This window comes from Protomyctophum bolini (assembly GCF_963924005.1).
Source record: "Protomyctophum bolini genome assembly, chromosome: 4".
Taxonomy (NCBI): Eukaryota; Metazoa; Chordata; class Actinopteri; order Myctophiformes; family Myctophidae; genus Protomyctophum; species Protomyctophum bolini.
The window spans coordinates 28,746,402-28,766,699 of NC_137865.1; the positions used below are offsets into that span (position 1 = coordinate 28,746,402).

General features: G+C 40.7%; 1 protein-coding gene across 1 annotated transcript; it reads left to right on the top strand.

Moving 5' to 3' along the window:
* Positions 1 to 146: 146 nt before the first annotated feature.
* st8sia2 (ST8 alpha-N-acetyl-neuraminide alpha-2,8-sialyltransferase 2) lies at positions 147 to 14,016 on the top strand. Its single transcript, XM_080761305.1, has 6 exons — positions 147 to 596; positions 3,466 to 3,522; positions 5,287 to 5,430; positions 5,522 to 5,779; positions 8,465 to 8,758; positions 10,873 to 14,016. Exons 1-6 carry the CDS (start codon positions 424 to 426, stop codon positions 11,168 to 11,170), a joined length of 1,224 nt encoding a protein of 407 aa, XP_080617431.1. The 5' UTR covers positions 147 to 423; the 3' UTR covers positions 11,171 to 14,016.
* Positions 14,017 to 20,298: the final 6,282 nt, after the last annotated feature.

Sequence of the window (20,298 nt, forward strand, 5' to 3'; positions counted from 1 at the left end):
TGGCTAACCCATAGCTCGTCAGAATCATTTTCCCGGACACAACGACAGCCTTCAGAACAGAAAGCATTGTTTAATTGAATGCAAGGCTTTGTTTGATAGTGGGGAGGGACGTTTTTGCTATTGGCCAAGAAGAAGACTATGGGACATGGAACAACGGACAACGAGGTCGACACGGAGAGATATCGGCTGTACCTTTAAGACTGTGGTCCTCATTTCGCTCCCATGGCAATCCCCAGGCACACGCTTTGAAAGTTTGACTGGGGAATTATAGATGTAATACTGAAACAGCGGCGGTTCCACGCGTTTAGAAATAGGAAAGAGGCGATCTTTCGAACGGGTCCCGCCGCATCTGGCTGTGAGCGACACACTTCGTGCTATAAGAACAATGGTGAACGCGGGGCTGTATTTCAGAGCGACTTATAGATGAGAAACAGGGCCAATGTAACATTGCAAGGAGAGGGGAGCCTGGCTGCAGTTAGCCAGCCAGCAGCCGTTTTGACCATGCCGATCGAATTTCGCACCTTGCTGTTCGGCGTAGTAACGCTGCTGGTTGTATTTCTCATCATTTCAGATATTACTGAAGTGGAAGAGGCTGCGTAAGTACCGTTACGTCAATATACTCTACTGTACTCATTGTACTGTGTGTGTGTGTGTGTGTGTGTGTGTGTGTGTGTGTGTGTGTTGTGTAACATGATGATCCATGTTCATTTTCAGTCAATTATATTTTCTTCAATGATAACAAAACAAGTGGTTAAAGTAAGCATATAAAATTATAATACCCAATGAAATGCATTGAAATAATTTAGTTTATAAGAATTCAAGTCAAAGTTTGGAGATCTGAATCTAGAATAGAGTCTCCTCCCAGCTTGACACTGGGGTCCAGCGGGAACAGCTGTTCTGCTGTAGCCTGCATGGGTCTCTATTTCTCTAGGACTTTAGTCTGCAGTGTAGCCTGCCCTGCATGCATGCATGTTGTGCACCAGACCCGTGCTTTTGTCTGTGTGCTTGCTCGCGCGTGCACACACACACACACACACACACACACACACACACACACACACACACACACACACACACACACACACGTGGTTGTGGTGTGTGTTTTAAAGAGAGAATGCAACAAAAGGCTATGAGACAATGGGAGCGCTTTGCTTCTGAAATCCTATTAATCCTATCCTATATGCCATTGCCATGTGCTCTTAAAGATTCATTGTCCACTCTACAATCCACCCCTTGAGTTTGCAATAATGCTCACTGCATGGCTTGGTAGAAGGGTGTTTTGTGGGTGACTTCAGTTGTACATTTTTGTTTGATTTGATTTGTTTCTTTAGTTTAGAGTAGACTGGGGACAAAGAAGAGTCTTATGCTTTTACAGACTTTAAAAGTGATAGAGGAAATGCAGCAGTATAACTGTATAAGGAAGGATCCTATTTCTGCAAATGTGATCAATTTAGCATCTGTTTGATAAGTCTTATCACTGACAAAACACAGCCAGTCAATATAATATTCACAAACGAGACAATTGTTTCCTACTAAATGCATTAATGCACCATGTGCGTGATTATAATCACCATGACCATAAACATGTTGATTGACACAGCTTTTGACCTATTCAATAATGCATCCACCCAGTAAGGTTGGTTCTGGATTGGTGAGTGGTGACCCCAGCATCAAATCCCCTTTACAGCACACATTGTTTGCCTGTTTGGATATTAGAGTGACGTTTATTTATGCACATAGAGCTCTGCTCACCTGGCATGAGATAAGAGGGGCTGCATTTCCCAACAGGTGGAACAGCAGGTCCACCCCATTTTGAATGTTGTTGGTTATCTTATAATTGATTTAACCAAGAAGTCGCCCTGAGGGCGACAAGCACGCACCCACCCACCTGGGTGATGGCAGCCTGCTAGGTGAGCACTGGTACTTTGGCATGGGGGGGTCAGAACAACATATGGAATGAATTCTGTACTGGCCATATATGGAGTGTACAGGGTTTGATGAGGTCAAATCAACATATTATGGAATGTCAGAACAGTAAGGATGGGTGTGGAAGTATCAACATATGGAATGTCAGAACAGGTCAGGTCATATCTGGAGATCTAAGGGTTTGAGGTCAGATGTAGAGTTGCTGGCCGGCTCCATATATGCAGATCTAGGTGATGATCCAGTCTTCTCCTGGATGGTTGGATAACCCTGTATGGTTATCCAGGGTTAGATGAGGTCAGTGTCATGATCTTCATATATGGAGATGGCCATAGCCTATATGGTGGCGTGATGTGTCATGATGAGGCGTGACCATATATGGAGGCGTGACGTGACACACGGAAATGTGTTCAGGTTCAGTTATATGGGTGAAATACCCAGCATTGCCCGGGTTATCGCATGGGTGAAATAGGCTTTCTCTCCCAGTATCAGCCTCTCTCTCACACCTAGAATCCTCTCTCTCCCTTTTCCCCTCTCTCTCTCCGTCCTTCGAACCCTTGGAACTTCTGGAACTTTATGGGCATGTGACATCAAACACAACAGAAACCATTGCCTAACAATGCAGCAGATTTGTACTGATGTCAGGCATTTCCATATTTGGGCATAGTCTACCTACCACAGGCAGACAGACAACTTAAACTTTATCTAGAAGATTTGTGGCCAAGATGTATTTCTTTGTCATAGCTGATGAAAAAATATGCTCAAAATACAAACAGTACTTGGTGTCCCAGTTTTCCTGTGGGCTGACAGACATAATCAACATGATGGTGAAAGAAATAGCCACGTCCTCTGTGGAAAAAGCCTCCAGAGTATGCCTAGCCCTAGAGATTCACGTTGCATTCCAAAATGGTCCTAGTATGTACTTGTATGTAGTAAATATATAACCATACAAATGCATGCTTTTTTTAATCAGGATATCTTGAATGAACAAGCCCTGAACACAGGACACACCATTGATATTCATTAATACCCGAGTTAGACATGATCAATGGAACTTTACCAGGTCTCATACCCCCACCGGTAAACGGAATGCTCACCTTAAAACACGGCGCGGCGGTGCAGTCGGTAGCGCTGTCACGCCTCATAGCTAGAAGGTCCGGGGTTCAATTCCCGCTCGGGTTCTCCCCTCTGTGTCATCAGTGCCCATAACCTAGGTGGGGTTGGCAAAAGGGCCTTTCTGTGTGGAGTTTGCATGTTCCCCCCCCCCCCCTGTACCCTAGGGTACAATGCAGTAATCCTGGTCTCTAAACTGCCTCCCCCGGGTGGTTCTTGTATTTGTTTACCGAGAATAATGTTCGAAATAAGTTTAGGGTTAGGCATAGTTTTACTGAGGATAAGTTTCGGTTTCCAGGCGCAATTGCACCAGCTGTACACCCGAGGCGACAGTGTTTTGAGGCGAGTGTTGTTATTCCCCCCACCTTATCACCTTGATGTCCTCATGTATGTGCTTTTTGATGGAATCTATAATTATCATTTGTCTAGGAATATGGGAAATTCAAGAAAAATGGCCTTGCACAGACTCACCCCGAAGCCCAACAGGTATGACACTTTTATTTATCTTTTTAGGTCCTTTTTAAATTGTCCACTAACATTGATGAAGCATTCTAGTTTGGAAATTAATAATTGATTACAAACTTATTTTGTACTATTTGGATTAACAGTGTTCAATGTGGTTTAAGTTGTAAATGAACATATTAAGAATGTTGGGTGGATTATGGTTGCTGCACTAGCCCCTGTTACTGGTTCGACTCGCCTGTTCAACAGGGATCAGAATGGAAAGACAAAGGGTGTGTGTGTGTGTGTGTGTGTGTGTGTGTGTGTGTGTGTGTGTGTCATATAATTAAATATTCAATTATATTTTTTCCACAGAATCAAAGGTTTTATGGTCATGAATTCACCAGGATCATGGATGGCTTGATTCTAGGCTAAAATAATTGATATAAATATTTTAGTAAATCTCTATGGGAAAAATCACTTGGAGCTCCTCACAGTCAGGTGTAAAGAAGTGACTGGTGTGGTGACATGTGTACAGTATAATCAGAGAAGGCATGTGGTTGTCTACACCAATTCGTTTTTTTAATTATTTCAAAATGATGGAAAAAAGGAAAATATATATATATTTTAGAGACGATTATATTTATTTAAGAAAAAAAACTTTTAAGGAGCTTGTAGATCATCTATTCTCACTAGCTTGGGTCCTGGGCACAAGTATACTGATTTCACCACTCGTTTGAGTAAAATGGTCAAGCACCTTGGTTTAGTTAGGACACAGTAGTGTGTGGTGTCACTCATGAAACGTTACATAACCATAATGTCAAGCCCTGCACTTAAACACTTACGCTACACTTAAGCCACACTGTAGCTTTAAAAGTACAAATGTGTCAAGCGTTTATACCCAAGTACAAATATCAGACACTACTTTAAGTACTTTTGTATTTGTATATTTTGCTACATTTATACTGCTACACAGTACAAATGTCGGCCGTTCTATACATAATACAATTTAACACTATATATCCACATGTTTCACACAGATTGTTCTCTCTCTCTCTCTCTCTCTCTCTCTCTCTCTCAATGTACTGTATTGTATTGCCATGAATTAACCAATATCGCCCATGTCACATCCATAGACTGTAAAAAATATGGACAAAGCGTTCCGCGGGTCTAACATGAATGTAAAATTAAGCCTCTCTCTATGTGTCAGCAAGCAGCCATCTTTCTATATCCGGGCCCAGGCCCAGCTGGCCCATTGGCTGGCCCAGACAACGAGGCGGGACTTCCCCCCTTCTTCTTCGTTGGTTTTTATTTTGACTCGAGTGGGTGGGGGATCCCGTTCATAGACTGTAACGGTAGCCACGCCCCTCAGAACATGCGCGACTTTATGGTCATTTTTTTTATACATGGGACCATAATTTTCCAAAAAGAATATTATGACATTAGAAATGAGACTTTAAACTAGTGACATGAAAAGTATTCATGACCATGTTTATTAAGGTAATACAGTCTAGGTGAAGTTGGGCCAAAATACATGGACTTCTATGGGGCTATGGGTTTTTCTGGGTCCAGTGATAGCGCCACAACAGGCCATTATATGAACTTTCATTTCCTTAGTGGCTTCACAAAATATCTGTCTGACTGCCCCCCTGCCTGGTCACATCATATCGTCAACTATGTATCATGACGTGTATCGTATCGCTGTTAAAATGTATTGTTACACCCCTACTAAGTAAATTGTCAACAAAAGTGAAGAACGGGATTATGTGCCAATTACTTGAATCTCAAGGTACTGTGATCTCTCATTAGGTATGCTGCAGCTAAGGCAGATCCCACACCTTTGTCAAGCCAGAGACAACATAAATTCCACTGTCCTTCTGCAATCTTGAATAATACTGCCAACGTGTCATCAAATACCTGGGCCTTCAACAAAACACTCTCTAAGCTCATTAGGTATAATATTACCTCAGCATCTATCCCACTATAAATTCACACAACACTGAATTGGTCCTATAATGTTCTGTTGATTTTTTCCCTTACACAGGAAAAACATTCTGAGATTCCTTGATCCGGAGAGGGACATTTCTATTCTGAAGGGTGCTTTGAAACCAGGAGATGTGATCCATTATGTGTTCGACCGCCAAAGCACCACTAACATCTCAGAAAACCTCTACCGTCTTCTGCCATCTGTATCACCCTTGAAAAACCAGCATCACAGACGCTGTGCTATTGTTGGCAACTCTGGGATTCTGCTGAACAGCAGTTGTGGACGAGAGATTGACTCCCATGACTTTGTCATCAGGTTAGCCTTCCTCAGCAGTTGTCAGAGGCGTTTGATGCTTCACGGCAATGGATTCATATGTTATCGCTGCATTAAATGCACGTTATCAACCGTTATCAGGACGATGTTGGAATATGGCCAATATATGACGTTGTTTTCCGCGATGGCGTTCGGCTGTGTTCACTTGGAGCGTGCGCAGGACGGTGCAGACATGTCGGGGGCATGGAAAGTAGGGGCGACTAATATTACTATTCTGTGCCTATCGGTACGCAACTCGAACACCGCACTGCGTCGTCTCTGATGGATATCTCAACGCTCGGCCTCGCTCGATGGTGCCTCGCGTGGCTCTAGGCCACCAGAGACGGCACACCTCCGTCATGGTCATGGTCATGGTCACGTTCATGGTCACAAAAAGCAAGCGCTCCCGAACGTGTCAGTAGTTCCACTTCCGCGTTTCCTAGAATGTCTGATTATCACATATTGGCTCTATTCCAAGCTTCTGATCACGGACATATTCTTGATAATAGGCTGATAACATTCGAAGCGGATGTTCACGGCTTCCACTGAAGTAAAAGTATGAAAGATTTCAAATGTGATCATTGCTGTAATGCATTATCTAGTTTGTTTAACTTTTAATTTCACTGAAGACAGTTTAGTCACCACCAGCTTAATCAGGGCACGCTCTTAAACCCCTTTTTAATTTCTTCTTATGAGTCAATGCTCATACTGGTGAATATTTATTAGAAAACAGCTGTCAGAGCTGTTTGTCATCTTGGAAGTTTTGTGTTCCAATGATTTTAAAGTTGGAAAGGAGAAGACATGCTGGGAGCATAATAAGCATATGTACTGCTGACTACACTTGACATTTTGAAAAGTTACAGATATCCTCTGGAAATATAATGAGCTGCTTGGAGTGGTGCTGCCTCTAAGGATGCATACTCTCATTTACTGGGAATTCTTTCTCTGAAATATCAGTCACGCACACAATTGTGTGTGGTCATGTCAACTAAATCAAATATTTTAAGATGAAAAGTTGAAAACAATAGAAATGGAGTACTCATCGAGCTGATATGTCTGCTTCTGTTGCAGTAGATCTGAAATCCTACTGTGTTCCAATTATTCTGACAGTCATTGTTTTTATTGATTTTCTTCTCCCTTGGATGTACTGGAATCCCTTCATTCAGTAGCAATCCACATCATCCAGCATGGCCAGAGAAGATCTACAGTATATTGTAGCATAGCACAGCACAATGAACATCTACAAAACAGGCCAGAGTTACAAATTACTATGCAAAACAAATATACAAATACACTAATAGGGGGACAAATGCATTGTACATGGCAGGTTAAAAATGATCACAGTTCTGTATGCTTGTATTGTGTGATGGGTCTCAAAACCGGCAATCTGGGAACCCATTGGGGGGGAAAAAATAAAAATCCTTTGAATTTGACTACGGATCTCTGAATCTGTCTTGAGAGATTACAAAACAAGATATGCATTACCTTATTGCAAGTAGTAGGCCATTCCAGCATGTTCCCTTTACTGACCGCACATTTTGTCCAAACATGGTGCGTCATGGCACCTCAGTCCCTTCCAGTGATGACCATAGTGCCAATGCCACTCATAGATATATAAAGGTAGATGCCCCAGAGTCTAACGGCTCTGGGGGCGTCTGTTCTGGAGAGGCGGCAAAGCTTTCCCGAGATTCCTTGCGAAGCATAGTGGAAGCTTGCCAAGCTTCTGCGTGCCTCACAGAAGGGGAAGCTCAGTAGGCCAATCAGAGGCGCGAGCCGTGCCGCGCGACTCCCTCTTTCCCAGTGGCACTTGTTTTTCCTCATGCCAATAAAGCTCCCATGGATTGAATTTATAAGTCTCGGAAATGACACGCTGTGATTGGCCAGTAGTGACTTCCGCCTTCGCTGCTAGGAAGTTCAGAGCTTTGCTGGAGAATGGAGATCCATCACTCCAATGAAATGCAGCGGCCAATGAGGCATCTATATATTTTTTATATCTATGATGCCACTGTCATACTTTCTTTTGATAACTCCCTAAGAGGGTGGGGAAAGCCCAGGCAGACAAGACCATATACATTAAAATGATACAAAAATTAATCTCAACACAACATTATTTTACACAATGTTACAATAATGTATTCAAACTTTTGGGGCCTTCCTGGAGGCAATAGCATACAGTAGAACGCAGGTAGTGTGGTATTTTATGGGGCTGAGGAATGTGTGCTGGCCTTTAGACTTCTCATGGGAAATATAATGTTTCAGCTAACTATTCCCATACCATGGCCTTGCATTCCTTTGCAAGCCCTTTGGGGTGTTCGGCTAATTTCAGATTTTACTTCACCCCACATCGTTTTAGAAGGTATTTTGTACCCTAGCATACTGGATCTTTTAATGATAGTGTTTACTGTTAAACTATTTGGCATGTTTTCAGTTATCATACAACCCATGTGCATACTATGTTTGATATAGTCATATTGGCTAGGTAGTCTGTACAGTATGTGGAAGTTGTGTGTTGCTAATGTGTTCTGAGAAGTCACTGCTATGGGTGTTTTTGTGCCATATCGGAAGGCTAACTACATTCTAAATGTAAAAGTAAACCCATTTGAACTTAATTCCACAGGGAATAAGGAGTAATGTGGAGTACAATGTACTTAAATGCGAACTGGGTGACCTGTGGCTGCTTATCCTCAGGTGTAACCTGGCACCGGTGGAGGAATACTCTGGAGATGTAGGGCGGTGCACCAGCCTGGTGACCATGAACCCCTCCGTGGTACAGCGGGCATTCCAGGATCTGGCCACTGATGAGTGGAGAGAGCGCTTCTTGCAGCGGTTGCAGAGTCTCAGTGGCAGTGTGCTGTGGATTCCTGCCTTCATGGCAAAGGGAGGAGAGGAGCGTGTGGAGTGGGCCATTCGTCTTATTCTGCTGCACACCGTGAATGTACGCACTGCCTTTCCCTCACTGCGCCTTCTCCATGCAGTCAGAGGGTAAGACGCAGTTTATTCACACATTCTCATTGACACATATTGGGGGGTGTGGGGGGCACATACAGTACGGTGCTCAACATCGCAGCACACAGGCAGTCTGTGTAAGAATGCTCCGCTATGCCTTGTCCTCCCAACTAGATTAATTTCCTAAATCTACTTAAAATAACACCCCAGTTAAAAAATTCAACTTACATTATGGAAGGTGTGTTCAAGGCTAACTCAAGTATTCAACTATTCATGTCATTCAGTTTCACTTGCGTGGTTTAGGACCAGTTCATGTTTCAGGCATTGGTCCTGCAGTGGAGTAGCCGTACAGTAGTAACAGGACAGGTCTCTCCGTATCAGTTATTGCTTTATTGAACACCTTTTGAACCTTGTTTTAAATATATACAATATTGTTCTCAGGACATTCCAAAAATAATCCAGACAAATATACACAGCCAATTTACTGAATATTGTACAGCCTAACAAGGTGTTAGTATAGCTTTATGTTATTTATTAGCCGCTAAATGCGGTGTTTCTCCAAATAAATAATGGCTCTTGCATGTATAACCTTTCTATAGCGTTGTCTGATAAATGCTCAGCACGCCAAACTAATGATCTATGCTTAGAATTCTGCTCAGCTTGTCTGCTGGCTACCCTTTAAATAGAATAGCCTCTGGGCATGACCTTACTGTTAACTGGTAAGGTCATACTGAATGGCCTGCCAGATTTCTGCCAGTGGTAGTTTTAAGATTAGAGATTAGAGTAGTTGGGTAGTATCCAGATGGTCATGGGTATGCATCCATGGGAATGTGAGGTTGTGGGTGAAGTAATTTACTAACACTCTTTGCCTCCTTAATAATTACCACCGAAGTGCCCCTCAGGAAGTAACATAACCTCAAACTGTAGTCTAGACTAGTTTACAAGAATGTGTGACTGTCTGTTACTGATCAGGTTGCCGCCTTGTCGGTCAGAATGTGTACTCTGCAAGAGTGGCATTGTGGACAAATAAGATATTTGCTTAGCAAACAGTCCCTGTGTAAATAAAAACTCACTCAAAAACTCAAAAGATCACTTATTGAGCCTCCCTAAGCATGCCCCCCCCCCCCCCCCCCCCCCCACACACACACACACACACACACACACACACACACACACACACACACTGACTTAATACCGCATGGGTGAGGATATTGTCACTGTTTGAAGCTGATTGCTTTTTAATGGATCCTGGATCTTGGCCTCAGTGTGCTCTGCATGAGCAAACTGAGAAGAGCGTTGTGGCACAATGTGTGATAGGATATGAGAACTAAGCATGTGCTCTCCCCAGGTTGGCAGAGGAAATGTAGCACCTAGGATTACATTACACCAGGGGTCCTCAACTAGAAATGCTCAAGGTCTACTAATATTTTTTGAAAAAGACTAAGGTCCGGTCCCACGAGCGCGACGCAGGCCGAAAAGTTACATTAATTAATTAATAAATTAATCAATTAATTAATTAGATTAATTAATTAGATAAATTAATTTGATTAATAAATTAAGATTAATTTGTATTATTATTATTGCTCTTGTATTGCTATTGGAGACACTGGGGAGACACTGGGGAGGCACTGGGGGGGACACTGGGGAGGCACTGCATGGGGAGGCACTGGGCAAACACTGGGGAGGCACTGGGGGGACACTGGGGAGACACTGGGGAGGCACTGGGGGGACACTGAGGGGACACTGGGGAGGCACTGGGGGAACACTGGGGAGGCACTGGGGGGACACTGGGGGAACACTGGGGAGGCACTTGGGGGGACACTGGGGAGGCACTTGGGGGGACACTGGGGGAACAATGGGGAGGCACTCATGGGGGACACTAGGGAGGCACTCAGAGAGGTGGACCACGGTCCGACTGTTGAGGACCCCTGCATTACACAATTGACACTGCGTGAAAAAAATGGGTTACAAAAATTGTGGGATTAATAATAATAATAATATAAAGAGTTTAGTAATTGTGTATTATGTCAAGAGATTGTGTGTGGTTGACTAAGTAGGAGTTATTCTACCCCAAGTTTTTCTTGTCATGTAATTTGATTGTTAATGTTGTTCTGTTGCTATTATGTAATTACTTCATCCTTTGTCAACAGGTATTGGTTGACCAACAATGTCCAGATTAAGCGTCCCACTACTGGACTGCTGATGTATACTATGGCCACACGCTTCTGTGAAGAGATCCATCTATATGGCTTCTGGCCCTTCCCTCTTGATCCCCAGGGCAAACCAGTCAAGTACCACTATTATGATGCTCTAACATATGAGTATACCTCTCATTCTAGCCCACACACCATGCCACTGGAGTTCAGGACCTTAAGCAGATTGCACAGACAGGGGGCACTCCGACTCCACACTGGGTCTTGTGATGCAGAAAAAACATCACCGACATAGCTACAAAGGAATGTTTTCAGGGAAATGTCCCCTATACTTTTCGGGAAATACCTCTTGCTTGACTGAACACTCTTTTAGCAGTATTTGTTTGAATGAATGTTCTTGTACTATTTTTTCTTCTTTCTTCTTTCTTGTACTAATTTTATGAAACTTTTATCACTTAACGTATTATTCGGTCATGGTGATGAACTTTGGTTACATGGAGCTCTCTTTATTAGAAATATGCACTGACGTATTGTAATTTACATTTACAGTTTTACAGTTTTTACATTTTTTTGCAACTTTTCAACTTTTAATTGATAGGACTAAGTTATTGCTACTGATATCCCTTCGACAAAGATTGTGATGAGTCTGTGAAATTACCATATTACTTTATTTTGGAGGGTAGAATGTGTTTACAAACTTTATCAATGTATTAGTTATGGATATAATATTTACAAGAGTAATGAATTGAACTAGGACTAGGTAATGGCATTTTCTGATTGTATTTTTGAAAGATTGTTCAAATTACCCCATAGATTTAAATGCCACTATATGGTACTAGCCACTGTTAAACATTTTGCCAGAATATAACTGACAACTTTGAGATTTGCAAGGCACTGATTGGACCACAAGATGGAGGCACTTAATTACAAGGGAACATATATTTCTTTATTTTTTTCTTCCTCATGCTAAACAAAGCACTGGCTGAATGAAAAAATGTTAAACTGAGATTTGAAATGAATTTGTATGAGCACATCTTTAACCAACTCTTTGCTCATAAACTTCAAATATTTTGAAATTCTTAATCAGTTTTAAATGTAGGGTTAGACCCTTCTGAATGGTCAGGAACCAGCATCACTAGTACTTAGTGAATGATCAGCCTACATATACCAATTACCAACCAATGACGACTTTTAAAGATAAAGCTCATGCTGTAAACCAAATGGAAATTCTCCACCTGTAGAACATGCGCAGACATTTGATATTAAGGGTTTACTATAGAGAACAGAATGGTCATGGAACCGTCTTAAATTGTATTTCACCTCTAAAGAGATTAAGGGCAAGGAATGCACCAGCTGTTCACACAAGACGGTTTACACAGGCCCAGCCAACAGCAAACTCGCTTTGAAAATGTTTCTCCAGGAACATCAGGGCTATTTGTCTACTCTGCACTGGATTTAGTGATCTCAGATTGTATGTTTGTAGTGCTATTCGACTAACTTTGGTGACCTTTTGTACTGTGTAACACTAATACAAGCATCCCAGTGTCTGTTGCTGTCAATTGATTGCAGTAGAATACTAAAATTGTAAATACCCAGTTTTTTTGTTTATCAATGTATATGAATAGGTTTGCAGTTTGGATTGCAATTAGCTTGTTTCTACCTGGAACTCTGAACTGAGGTGCTTAGTGAGTTTGGAGTAATTTTGAAAATGTAGCTTTCAATAAATGTTTTATTCATTTGCAAAATGCCACTGAATAGAAGTTAGCAGAAACATGGGCCACTTCACCCCTTTTGCAACCTTATTTTAATGATGTTTGGGAGACAATAACCACTTTCCTGGGGTTTTTACATGGGTAATATGAATTTTAGATATTTTAGTGTCCATGGGCTCCATGATGTCATGGACACTGGGCTCACTTCCTTCCTGGACTACAATTCCCATAATGCTTTGGTACACTGCTCCTCCTTGTGGATAGGGGAGGGCTGTCTTACTGAGACATGTAGTCCAGGAAGTAAGTGAGCCCAGTGTCCATGACATCATGGAGCCAAGGGGCCAGCTAGGCACTCCAATGTTGAAGCGCTGGTCTAGTGGTAAGAGGAAGGACTGCAGGCGGACCCGTGGATTCTTGACGAGGAAACCCCGTGCAACCGAGCGCTCAATGTTAAAGCCCAGCTGCACTTCCGCATTTGGACACCAACATTTGGTGTCCAAATGCGGAAGTGAAATGCTGAATCAGCAAATAGACGGTACTTCCGGCAGCCTTCCGGGTGCTTCAAAACGCCACTGAGCAACTTCCACTGACATGAATAGCGGAGGGGGCGGAGCTTCGCGCCAGTTTAGTCTCTATCCTTTTAATACTCTATGCATGGAGCCCACGGAGACTTTGAAATACTGAAATATCTAAAAACACATTACCCACATAAGGACCCCAGGAAAGTTTTTCTTGTCTCCCAAACATCATTAAAACCAGTAAGACGCGCAAACGCGGGAAGCGAACGCAGCTCGTACATATTTGGGTTTTGGACGTATAGCTGCTTTGGGGACTCCTTATATGGTTATGGCTGAGTCATGGTGACACAAATCACTCAGCTCCATATATGGGCACAAAAGCGGGACAGACAGACAGACACACAGACAGACAGACAGACATGATCTGCTAGGTCTCATAGTAAGTGCTCACTGCGTTCGCAATAAGATCTGGTTGCAAAAGGGGTGAAGTGGCCCTTTAAGTTAATGCCAGTCTGACAATTAAGGGGCCTCTCATCTGCTTTCAGACATGTGATTGCTCTATAAAAAGTGTTTTGACAGGATGCTCCTGTAAATCCTGTTGACTTAAATGTTGGTCTTAATTATGCTGCCAATTAAAGAATAAACATGAAAGTTGTACTACAGACGTCAGCAGGGCATCTGAAGGCATGTCTGTTTGGCAAAAATAGAAGCGGCATGTGAGGAGAAGATCTGCCATGGGGCCACAGTTTTGATTCTCCAGAAATATACACTTCCTGCTGTCCAACTGTGTACATGTTTACAGTTTTATTCCATTTTCTTCTAAATGTCATGTACAGTGACTAGGACACCTTGATGCTCACAACTTGTATGTGAAAAGTTGTCAAATACTCAATACTTAGATAAAAGTGACATTGTGGTACTATAACAGAATGGGTGTGTTCTTTTGTGTACAGTATGTAGATACAGCAGATTAGACATGACTGAATCAGAATAAACATAAGAAAATATGTCAAATTATTCAGTTACTATGAGACGCGCACACAATGAAGAGGGTTTATTTCAGTATTTCTCAAAGAAAATGGAAACTGCAGAACCAGCCATGGGTTGATTAGTGTATGTGTACAATAATAGCACTCTTCCAGAGAACACAAAAGGAGATCTCCACCAATATACTTCAAAAACTGGTGGAACATTGGCTTACATTCTACAAATAGCTACCACAATGACTTTGATTCATTTTATGAGAGGAAAACATTTGATTCAAATTCAAATAAAAGTTTCTAAGAGGCCTGTAAATGATTTACATTCAAAGACAAACACAGGAGGTGGGATAAGATATAACCATCTCTAGAGGACAAACAAATGGCAATCATAGGATTACAAAATAAAAAAGTACTACTACGTCTACTACTATGTCATTACAAAAGAACAACTCCGATGCATACTATAATTAAGCTGCAGTGTAACAGTTAAAAATCTGACTTTAAAACGCAACACACTACCCATGTAGCCTACATCGTCCTCTATACATTTAAAATTATATTATTTTTAAACACTAATAAACAAGCTAAATTTACAACCTAAACATTGAATGTGATTAAAATTGTCCAACACAAATATATTACTATCAGGCATACAGTAGAGTAGATGGTACAGTGAGTGTTTTCATGTGTAAGGGTGCCCTTCTCCCCTATCGAATAAGAATCTTGATTAGACCACAAGGTCACCCACAAGTTACAACACAAACACAAATTATGCTTTGTTTAAAAGTATCACACTAAAGGTAGTATGCCATGGGGAAACTTGTGAACTCCCTTTGGTCTATCGTTTCCTTTTGACGATTCAAAAGTATTTTCTTAATCATAATACCTTTTTCTTTATATTATAGTATATTAGTATATTATTTGAGCATACTGTAATTACAATATAAAATGTATATGACTTTGATGAAAATTACGATATAGCCTATATAAGATAAAGAGGTGAATTTATTTTTCAGGATCATGGACAAATTTCACAAATACCTTTTGCTGTGCTTTTGACAGATGGATCGACGTAGGATTCAATACTCATGTCTGCCGTTTGTCATTTTGATATATTTTGATGAATCACTGCCATATAAGTCCACTGTATATGAATAGCACCTAGTTTGATGGAGCTATGATGTTATATGTCAACCTGTGGTGTCACTTTTTGAGGTTCCTTAACCACTTAAGCCATATTTTATACTGTGTTGCACAAAAATAGCAAATCTACAAGATCACAACAGACGTGAGCTTGTACTTTTTGCCTATGATATGCCCAAAATATGCAAGGATGAAAGTTAACAGAATCTAAAAATAGGTGATTCACTATCAGTGGTTGCATATAACAGCATGGCGTTCAGAAGAAAATTTTATGAATGTCATTGTGACCAAGAGATTCAACTTTAATGAGAATATGGTCATGTTAATGCGCCAAATTGTACTTTCATTCGTTTTTTCCTCAACATTATCCATTTGATCTAAAATAACTTTTACAGATTACTTCAGCGATACAAGTACAAACCTGATCAAATTCTGACATTTGATAGCAAATTACTGTCTTCCAAAATACCTTAGAAACCTTAGGTAATTATGTCTGGTATAAAACTTAACAGGTTAGGGGAGTCTTGCTTAGGTACTTCCTCATTCTAAACAACCTTGGATGAACTTGAGCAACACAAGTTAGAAGAAAAAGAAAAGACAGACAACTTTTATCATATGAGGCCATTTAGATAAAAATATAAGTTCCACATTCCATCAACTCAAAAGTAGAAAAAGTAGTATGATTGCCTGATACGGTTTGGCATACCAACATGCTCCAGCAAGGACTGATTCCTGACATTATACATACTTCAAATCAAATATGTGCAGTTAACAAACAAACCCCACTGAGCTAGCAGCACAATAGAAATCTCTCATAGAACAGTAAAAATATATACACTTCAATCAGGACATAAAACCTCATACAGTTTATGGACAATAAAGTGGTTAGTAGATAATATTTGGTACAACAGAAAGGTAACAATGAAAAGAAAAAAAAACATTGTGCAAACTAAATATTTGAATGAACAGTTTTTTGCGGAATGTACTTTACAATGCACAATTGAAGCAATAATGTTGGCCATCAAGTTTCCTGTAGGCTATGCATTTATCATCCAAGAATATGAACCAACTCCAATCACATGGCATGTAATGGGTTGATGAACTTTGTGCAACACATAGTGTTATGGCAGGTATTGATTCTTATTACACATTCCTCAATCCAAGATACAGCCCAAGTTTTACATTCAGTGTGTAACAATGCAATATAAATTATTATTACTGTTAAGACGATGCACAATACTTGTTAAAGGATGAGAGTGAACTCAAAGATTCCTACAGTATTTTAAGGTTTTGGAGGGCGGCAAAGTTCCACTTCCAACATTACTAATAGTTCAGATACTTGACAGAAACTTCACTAAAGCAGCAAATAATGATTAACATGCTGTACGGAGGACGGAGGTCTTGTGTAGTGTGTTAGTGTGTGTAGGCAAGTATTAGGAACACAAAATTGGAATATACTTAGAAAAACATATTCACTTTGGATTTCCTGGGTAAAAGAGGTGTGACCACCATACTGACTTCATGCTGCATGGCATTCACCTGAAAAGAAAATGAAAATGCATAATTACTTTCTACGGTTTAACAGTGAGTTTGGTCTTTTCAGTAGGCTACAATCCCCATGGTGTTGGAGGAAATAAGAATGTACTGTAGTCCTTTGTGGAGTAAAGAATGTCAGGCAAACAGGAGGTCATACCTCCCTTTGAGGAAGTGGTTCTGTGTTAAACAACAATTGAAAGAAGGAAGGGAGAAACCCAATGTCAACATTTGATTTCGACGGAGTGTTTCTTGAACAAGAATGACGGAGCATTTTGGCTTTAGTCTGCATTCTCTGCAAACATACATTTATTTAATTAAAACAAAAGGTATATATATATATATATATATATAACAGTACACACACACACACACACACACACACACACACACACACACACACACACACACACGTGTGTTAGATATGGCCTAGGAACAGTACAAAACTGTTAAAACTAAGGATTCCCAAGTTATGATTTGCTTTAGGAAGATTAACCAAACTTCTTACTGATGGACATTTTAAAACCAACCTGTATTTTACGTCAAAGAGGGTCGAGTCATCTTCATCATCGTTTTCTTCATTGAGGGGGGCCATTTCTACACGCTCTGCTGGTGTAGTTATGATGTCATATTTTCGTGTTTTTCGAATTCTTCTTCCAGATCTGTGTGGGGGGGGGATATGTCATGTGTCTGTCAAGTGAGTCTACTCATTGTGTGTGTACATGTTTGCGTCAATTAGGTAGGATTGCATCCAGCTCACTGATGTGCTATCAAAACAAATTGCTTTTAGCTTGTTAACCTGTGGTTCACGGTGTCAAAAGCCTTTGAGGTCCAGCTTGACCATGCCGCAGTATTTGCCAGCATCCACCTCATGTTTGATGTAGTCGCTCAAATAGGAGGCATTAACATATATAGGCTACAAAACCAGCTAAAAGGCAATGTAGCCTACAGCAGGCCTTTTCTTGTCATAATGTTGTTTGCCACAGGGAAATTAAACTATATGTAAGTTGTGCCACCCGCCCACACTATACTACTACTCTACTATACTATATTTTATTTGTGTGTTTTACAGTTTTTATAGTATATTAAAAAATGAAACACAAAAACAGACCGCCTCAGGAGTCTGTAGGCCTACGACCCTACGTACCAACCTCTATTTCATTAGACTATAGACCATTACCCATATAGGCCTATAACGATTCGGATTTTATAGACAACTTTATATCAGACTTGAAATTTGAAAGATCAGGTATTACTGAGATACAATTGTGAAAGTAGTATACTGCAAAGTGTAGGCCTAGTTGGCCTGTTATCTGACTGAGACACGTTCCTACCTGATCACTTTGATGACCAAACAGGTGATGAGAACAGCTGTTAACACGCAGATACAAATGACGATGTTTTTCAGAGCTGGAAGATGCGTCAGTATGGACGAGATTCTGGACTCGGTAGTGACATCCTGTGTGACATTCTTTGTCGACCCATCTTCAATGATGGGTGATGTTGAGTTTGACGGCGTCGCGGGCGAAGAGATAGTTTGATGTATAGCAGTGACTTTCCAGGCAGCCGCAAGAATACACGTTAAAATGATATTAGAAGCGACCATACTGAAGTCAAATGCAAGGAGGCAGAAATACGGTAAGTATCCCTTGTGTTCGCTTGGTAGACCCACGATTAGCTTCCAAATTGTATGCGACAGCACAGTCACATTATAGAGGACATTAGTCAGATGTTATTAAAAAAGAGGCAGAGTCGTAAATCCATGTGTAGCTCTATACATGTGGTCCAATCTTCCGAACGATAGAGGGACTCGTTGCCGTTGGTCGCAGCCTCGCAGGTTGTATTTGTGTTGTTTCTTCTCTTGGCTCTGTGTGAGTCGATTTGCTCCAGGTTGCGGCGCAATTCCTTCCTGATTGCATTTGGAATGCGTGGAGAGAGATCTGAGGATTATCTACCACCGGAAGAGCTCTGCAGGCCGCTGTGCGTGATGATGATGATGCCGTCTAAGGCGTCTATTCATTCAAAGTTCAAACACACATTTACAATTTGGGGCTGAGCCTGGAGCCCACACCCACTTATTAAACAAAAAAGAAAGATCTTCACCAAACAGCAAAAAACAAACAAAAAACCTTGACATCACCAATCACCCACTCGGTCTTATTTCGTCTCTAGGCAGCCAACGTTACTAGGCTATGCTTTTGTGAGGACTGGGGGGATCCGTTGTTGCTACGTGTGGAAGCGGTCCACGACGTTTAGCCCAATAGATTATTAGACGGCTAGAAAATTAGGCTAGACATTTTGCCAACATAAAATTCTAGGCAGGATATTAAGTTAGATCTACTTATTTGTCCATTTCTTTAGCCAGTGTGTTTGTGACTGTACTGTGTAGGCTAAAGTAGGCTCCCACTGTGTGCCCACTAGATGGCAGCATATATATACAGTATATGTAGTGTCACACACAATATGATTTTGGTTTGGGGGACAAAATCTTTTTGATCAGAAATGACTGAAAACATTATGCTTGGACTTTGAAAAGATTATAAGCTCAGTAGCTCACAAATAGACATCTCAAATAATTTTAGCATTTCCTTAGTTTTATTCAAGTTCCTACTTTGAGAAACAAGGCTGAGTTTTGCTATGGTTGAAAATTCATTCATTCATTCATCATTCAAAATACACACACACACACACACACACACACACACACACACACACACACACACACACACACACACACACACACACACACACACACACACACACACACTCTAGTGAAATCTCTACTGATGCCAACATTTTCGCCTGACATTTCGCATTATTTTAAAATGTTTTATTGGTTAATTGAATACTACTAACAGTTATACAGATAATACAATGGTACGTTATTACAGTGATTGTTAAAAGGATAACACAAAAAGCTATAAGGGCTTGTATGCATTGTGGTCATGTCATAGGCCTAATAGAACTCCGTACTTCAATGCATTTAGTATGAATTGTTAGAAGAGCTTTGTGTAACTTTTTTTATGTTGAAATTATGTTCAAATTACAAAATATATTGCATTTGATTGACCAAACGTTACAGAATATCAATCAGTTCAGTCAATAAACTCAGAAATACAACACTACAGTGCAAGTCTGCAAGCAGCAAGTCTACTTTATTAACAATTTAGCAAAAAGGATTAGGCTATACAATGCCGCTAAAAGGACACACAAAAATCCCTATGGGTTTGTTTCCATTGTGGTCCTGTCTATTCAATTCATCAAGACATTCAAATACATACAATAATAACCAAGTCAACACATCATCAAACATGTATTGTACAGTAAACAGTTGGGGTGTCATTTCTGGTGTTAAGCTTAGACTTTATACAGGCCCCAGTAAAAAGTCAAAGCCTCCCCTGCTGAGCTGATTACTGTACATATTTTTTCTTTTTGTTTTCTACTTGATGTTTTTGCATGCTTATTGTATATTTGTCTATCATTACATCTTTTTGATTTAATGAGATTTGGATTCATCCTTTTACCAGACCTTGT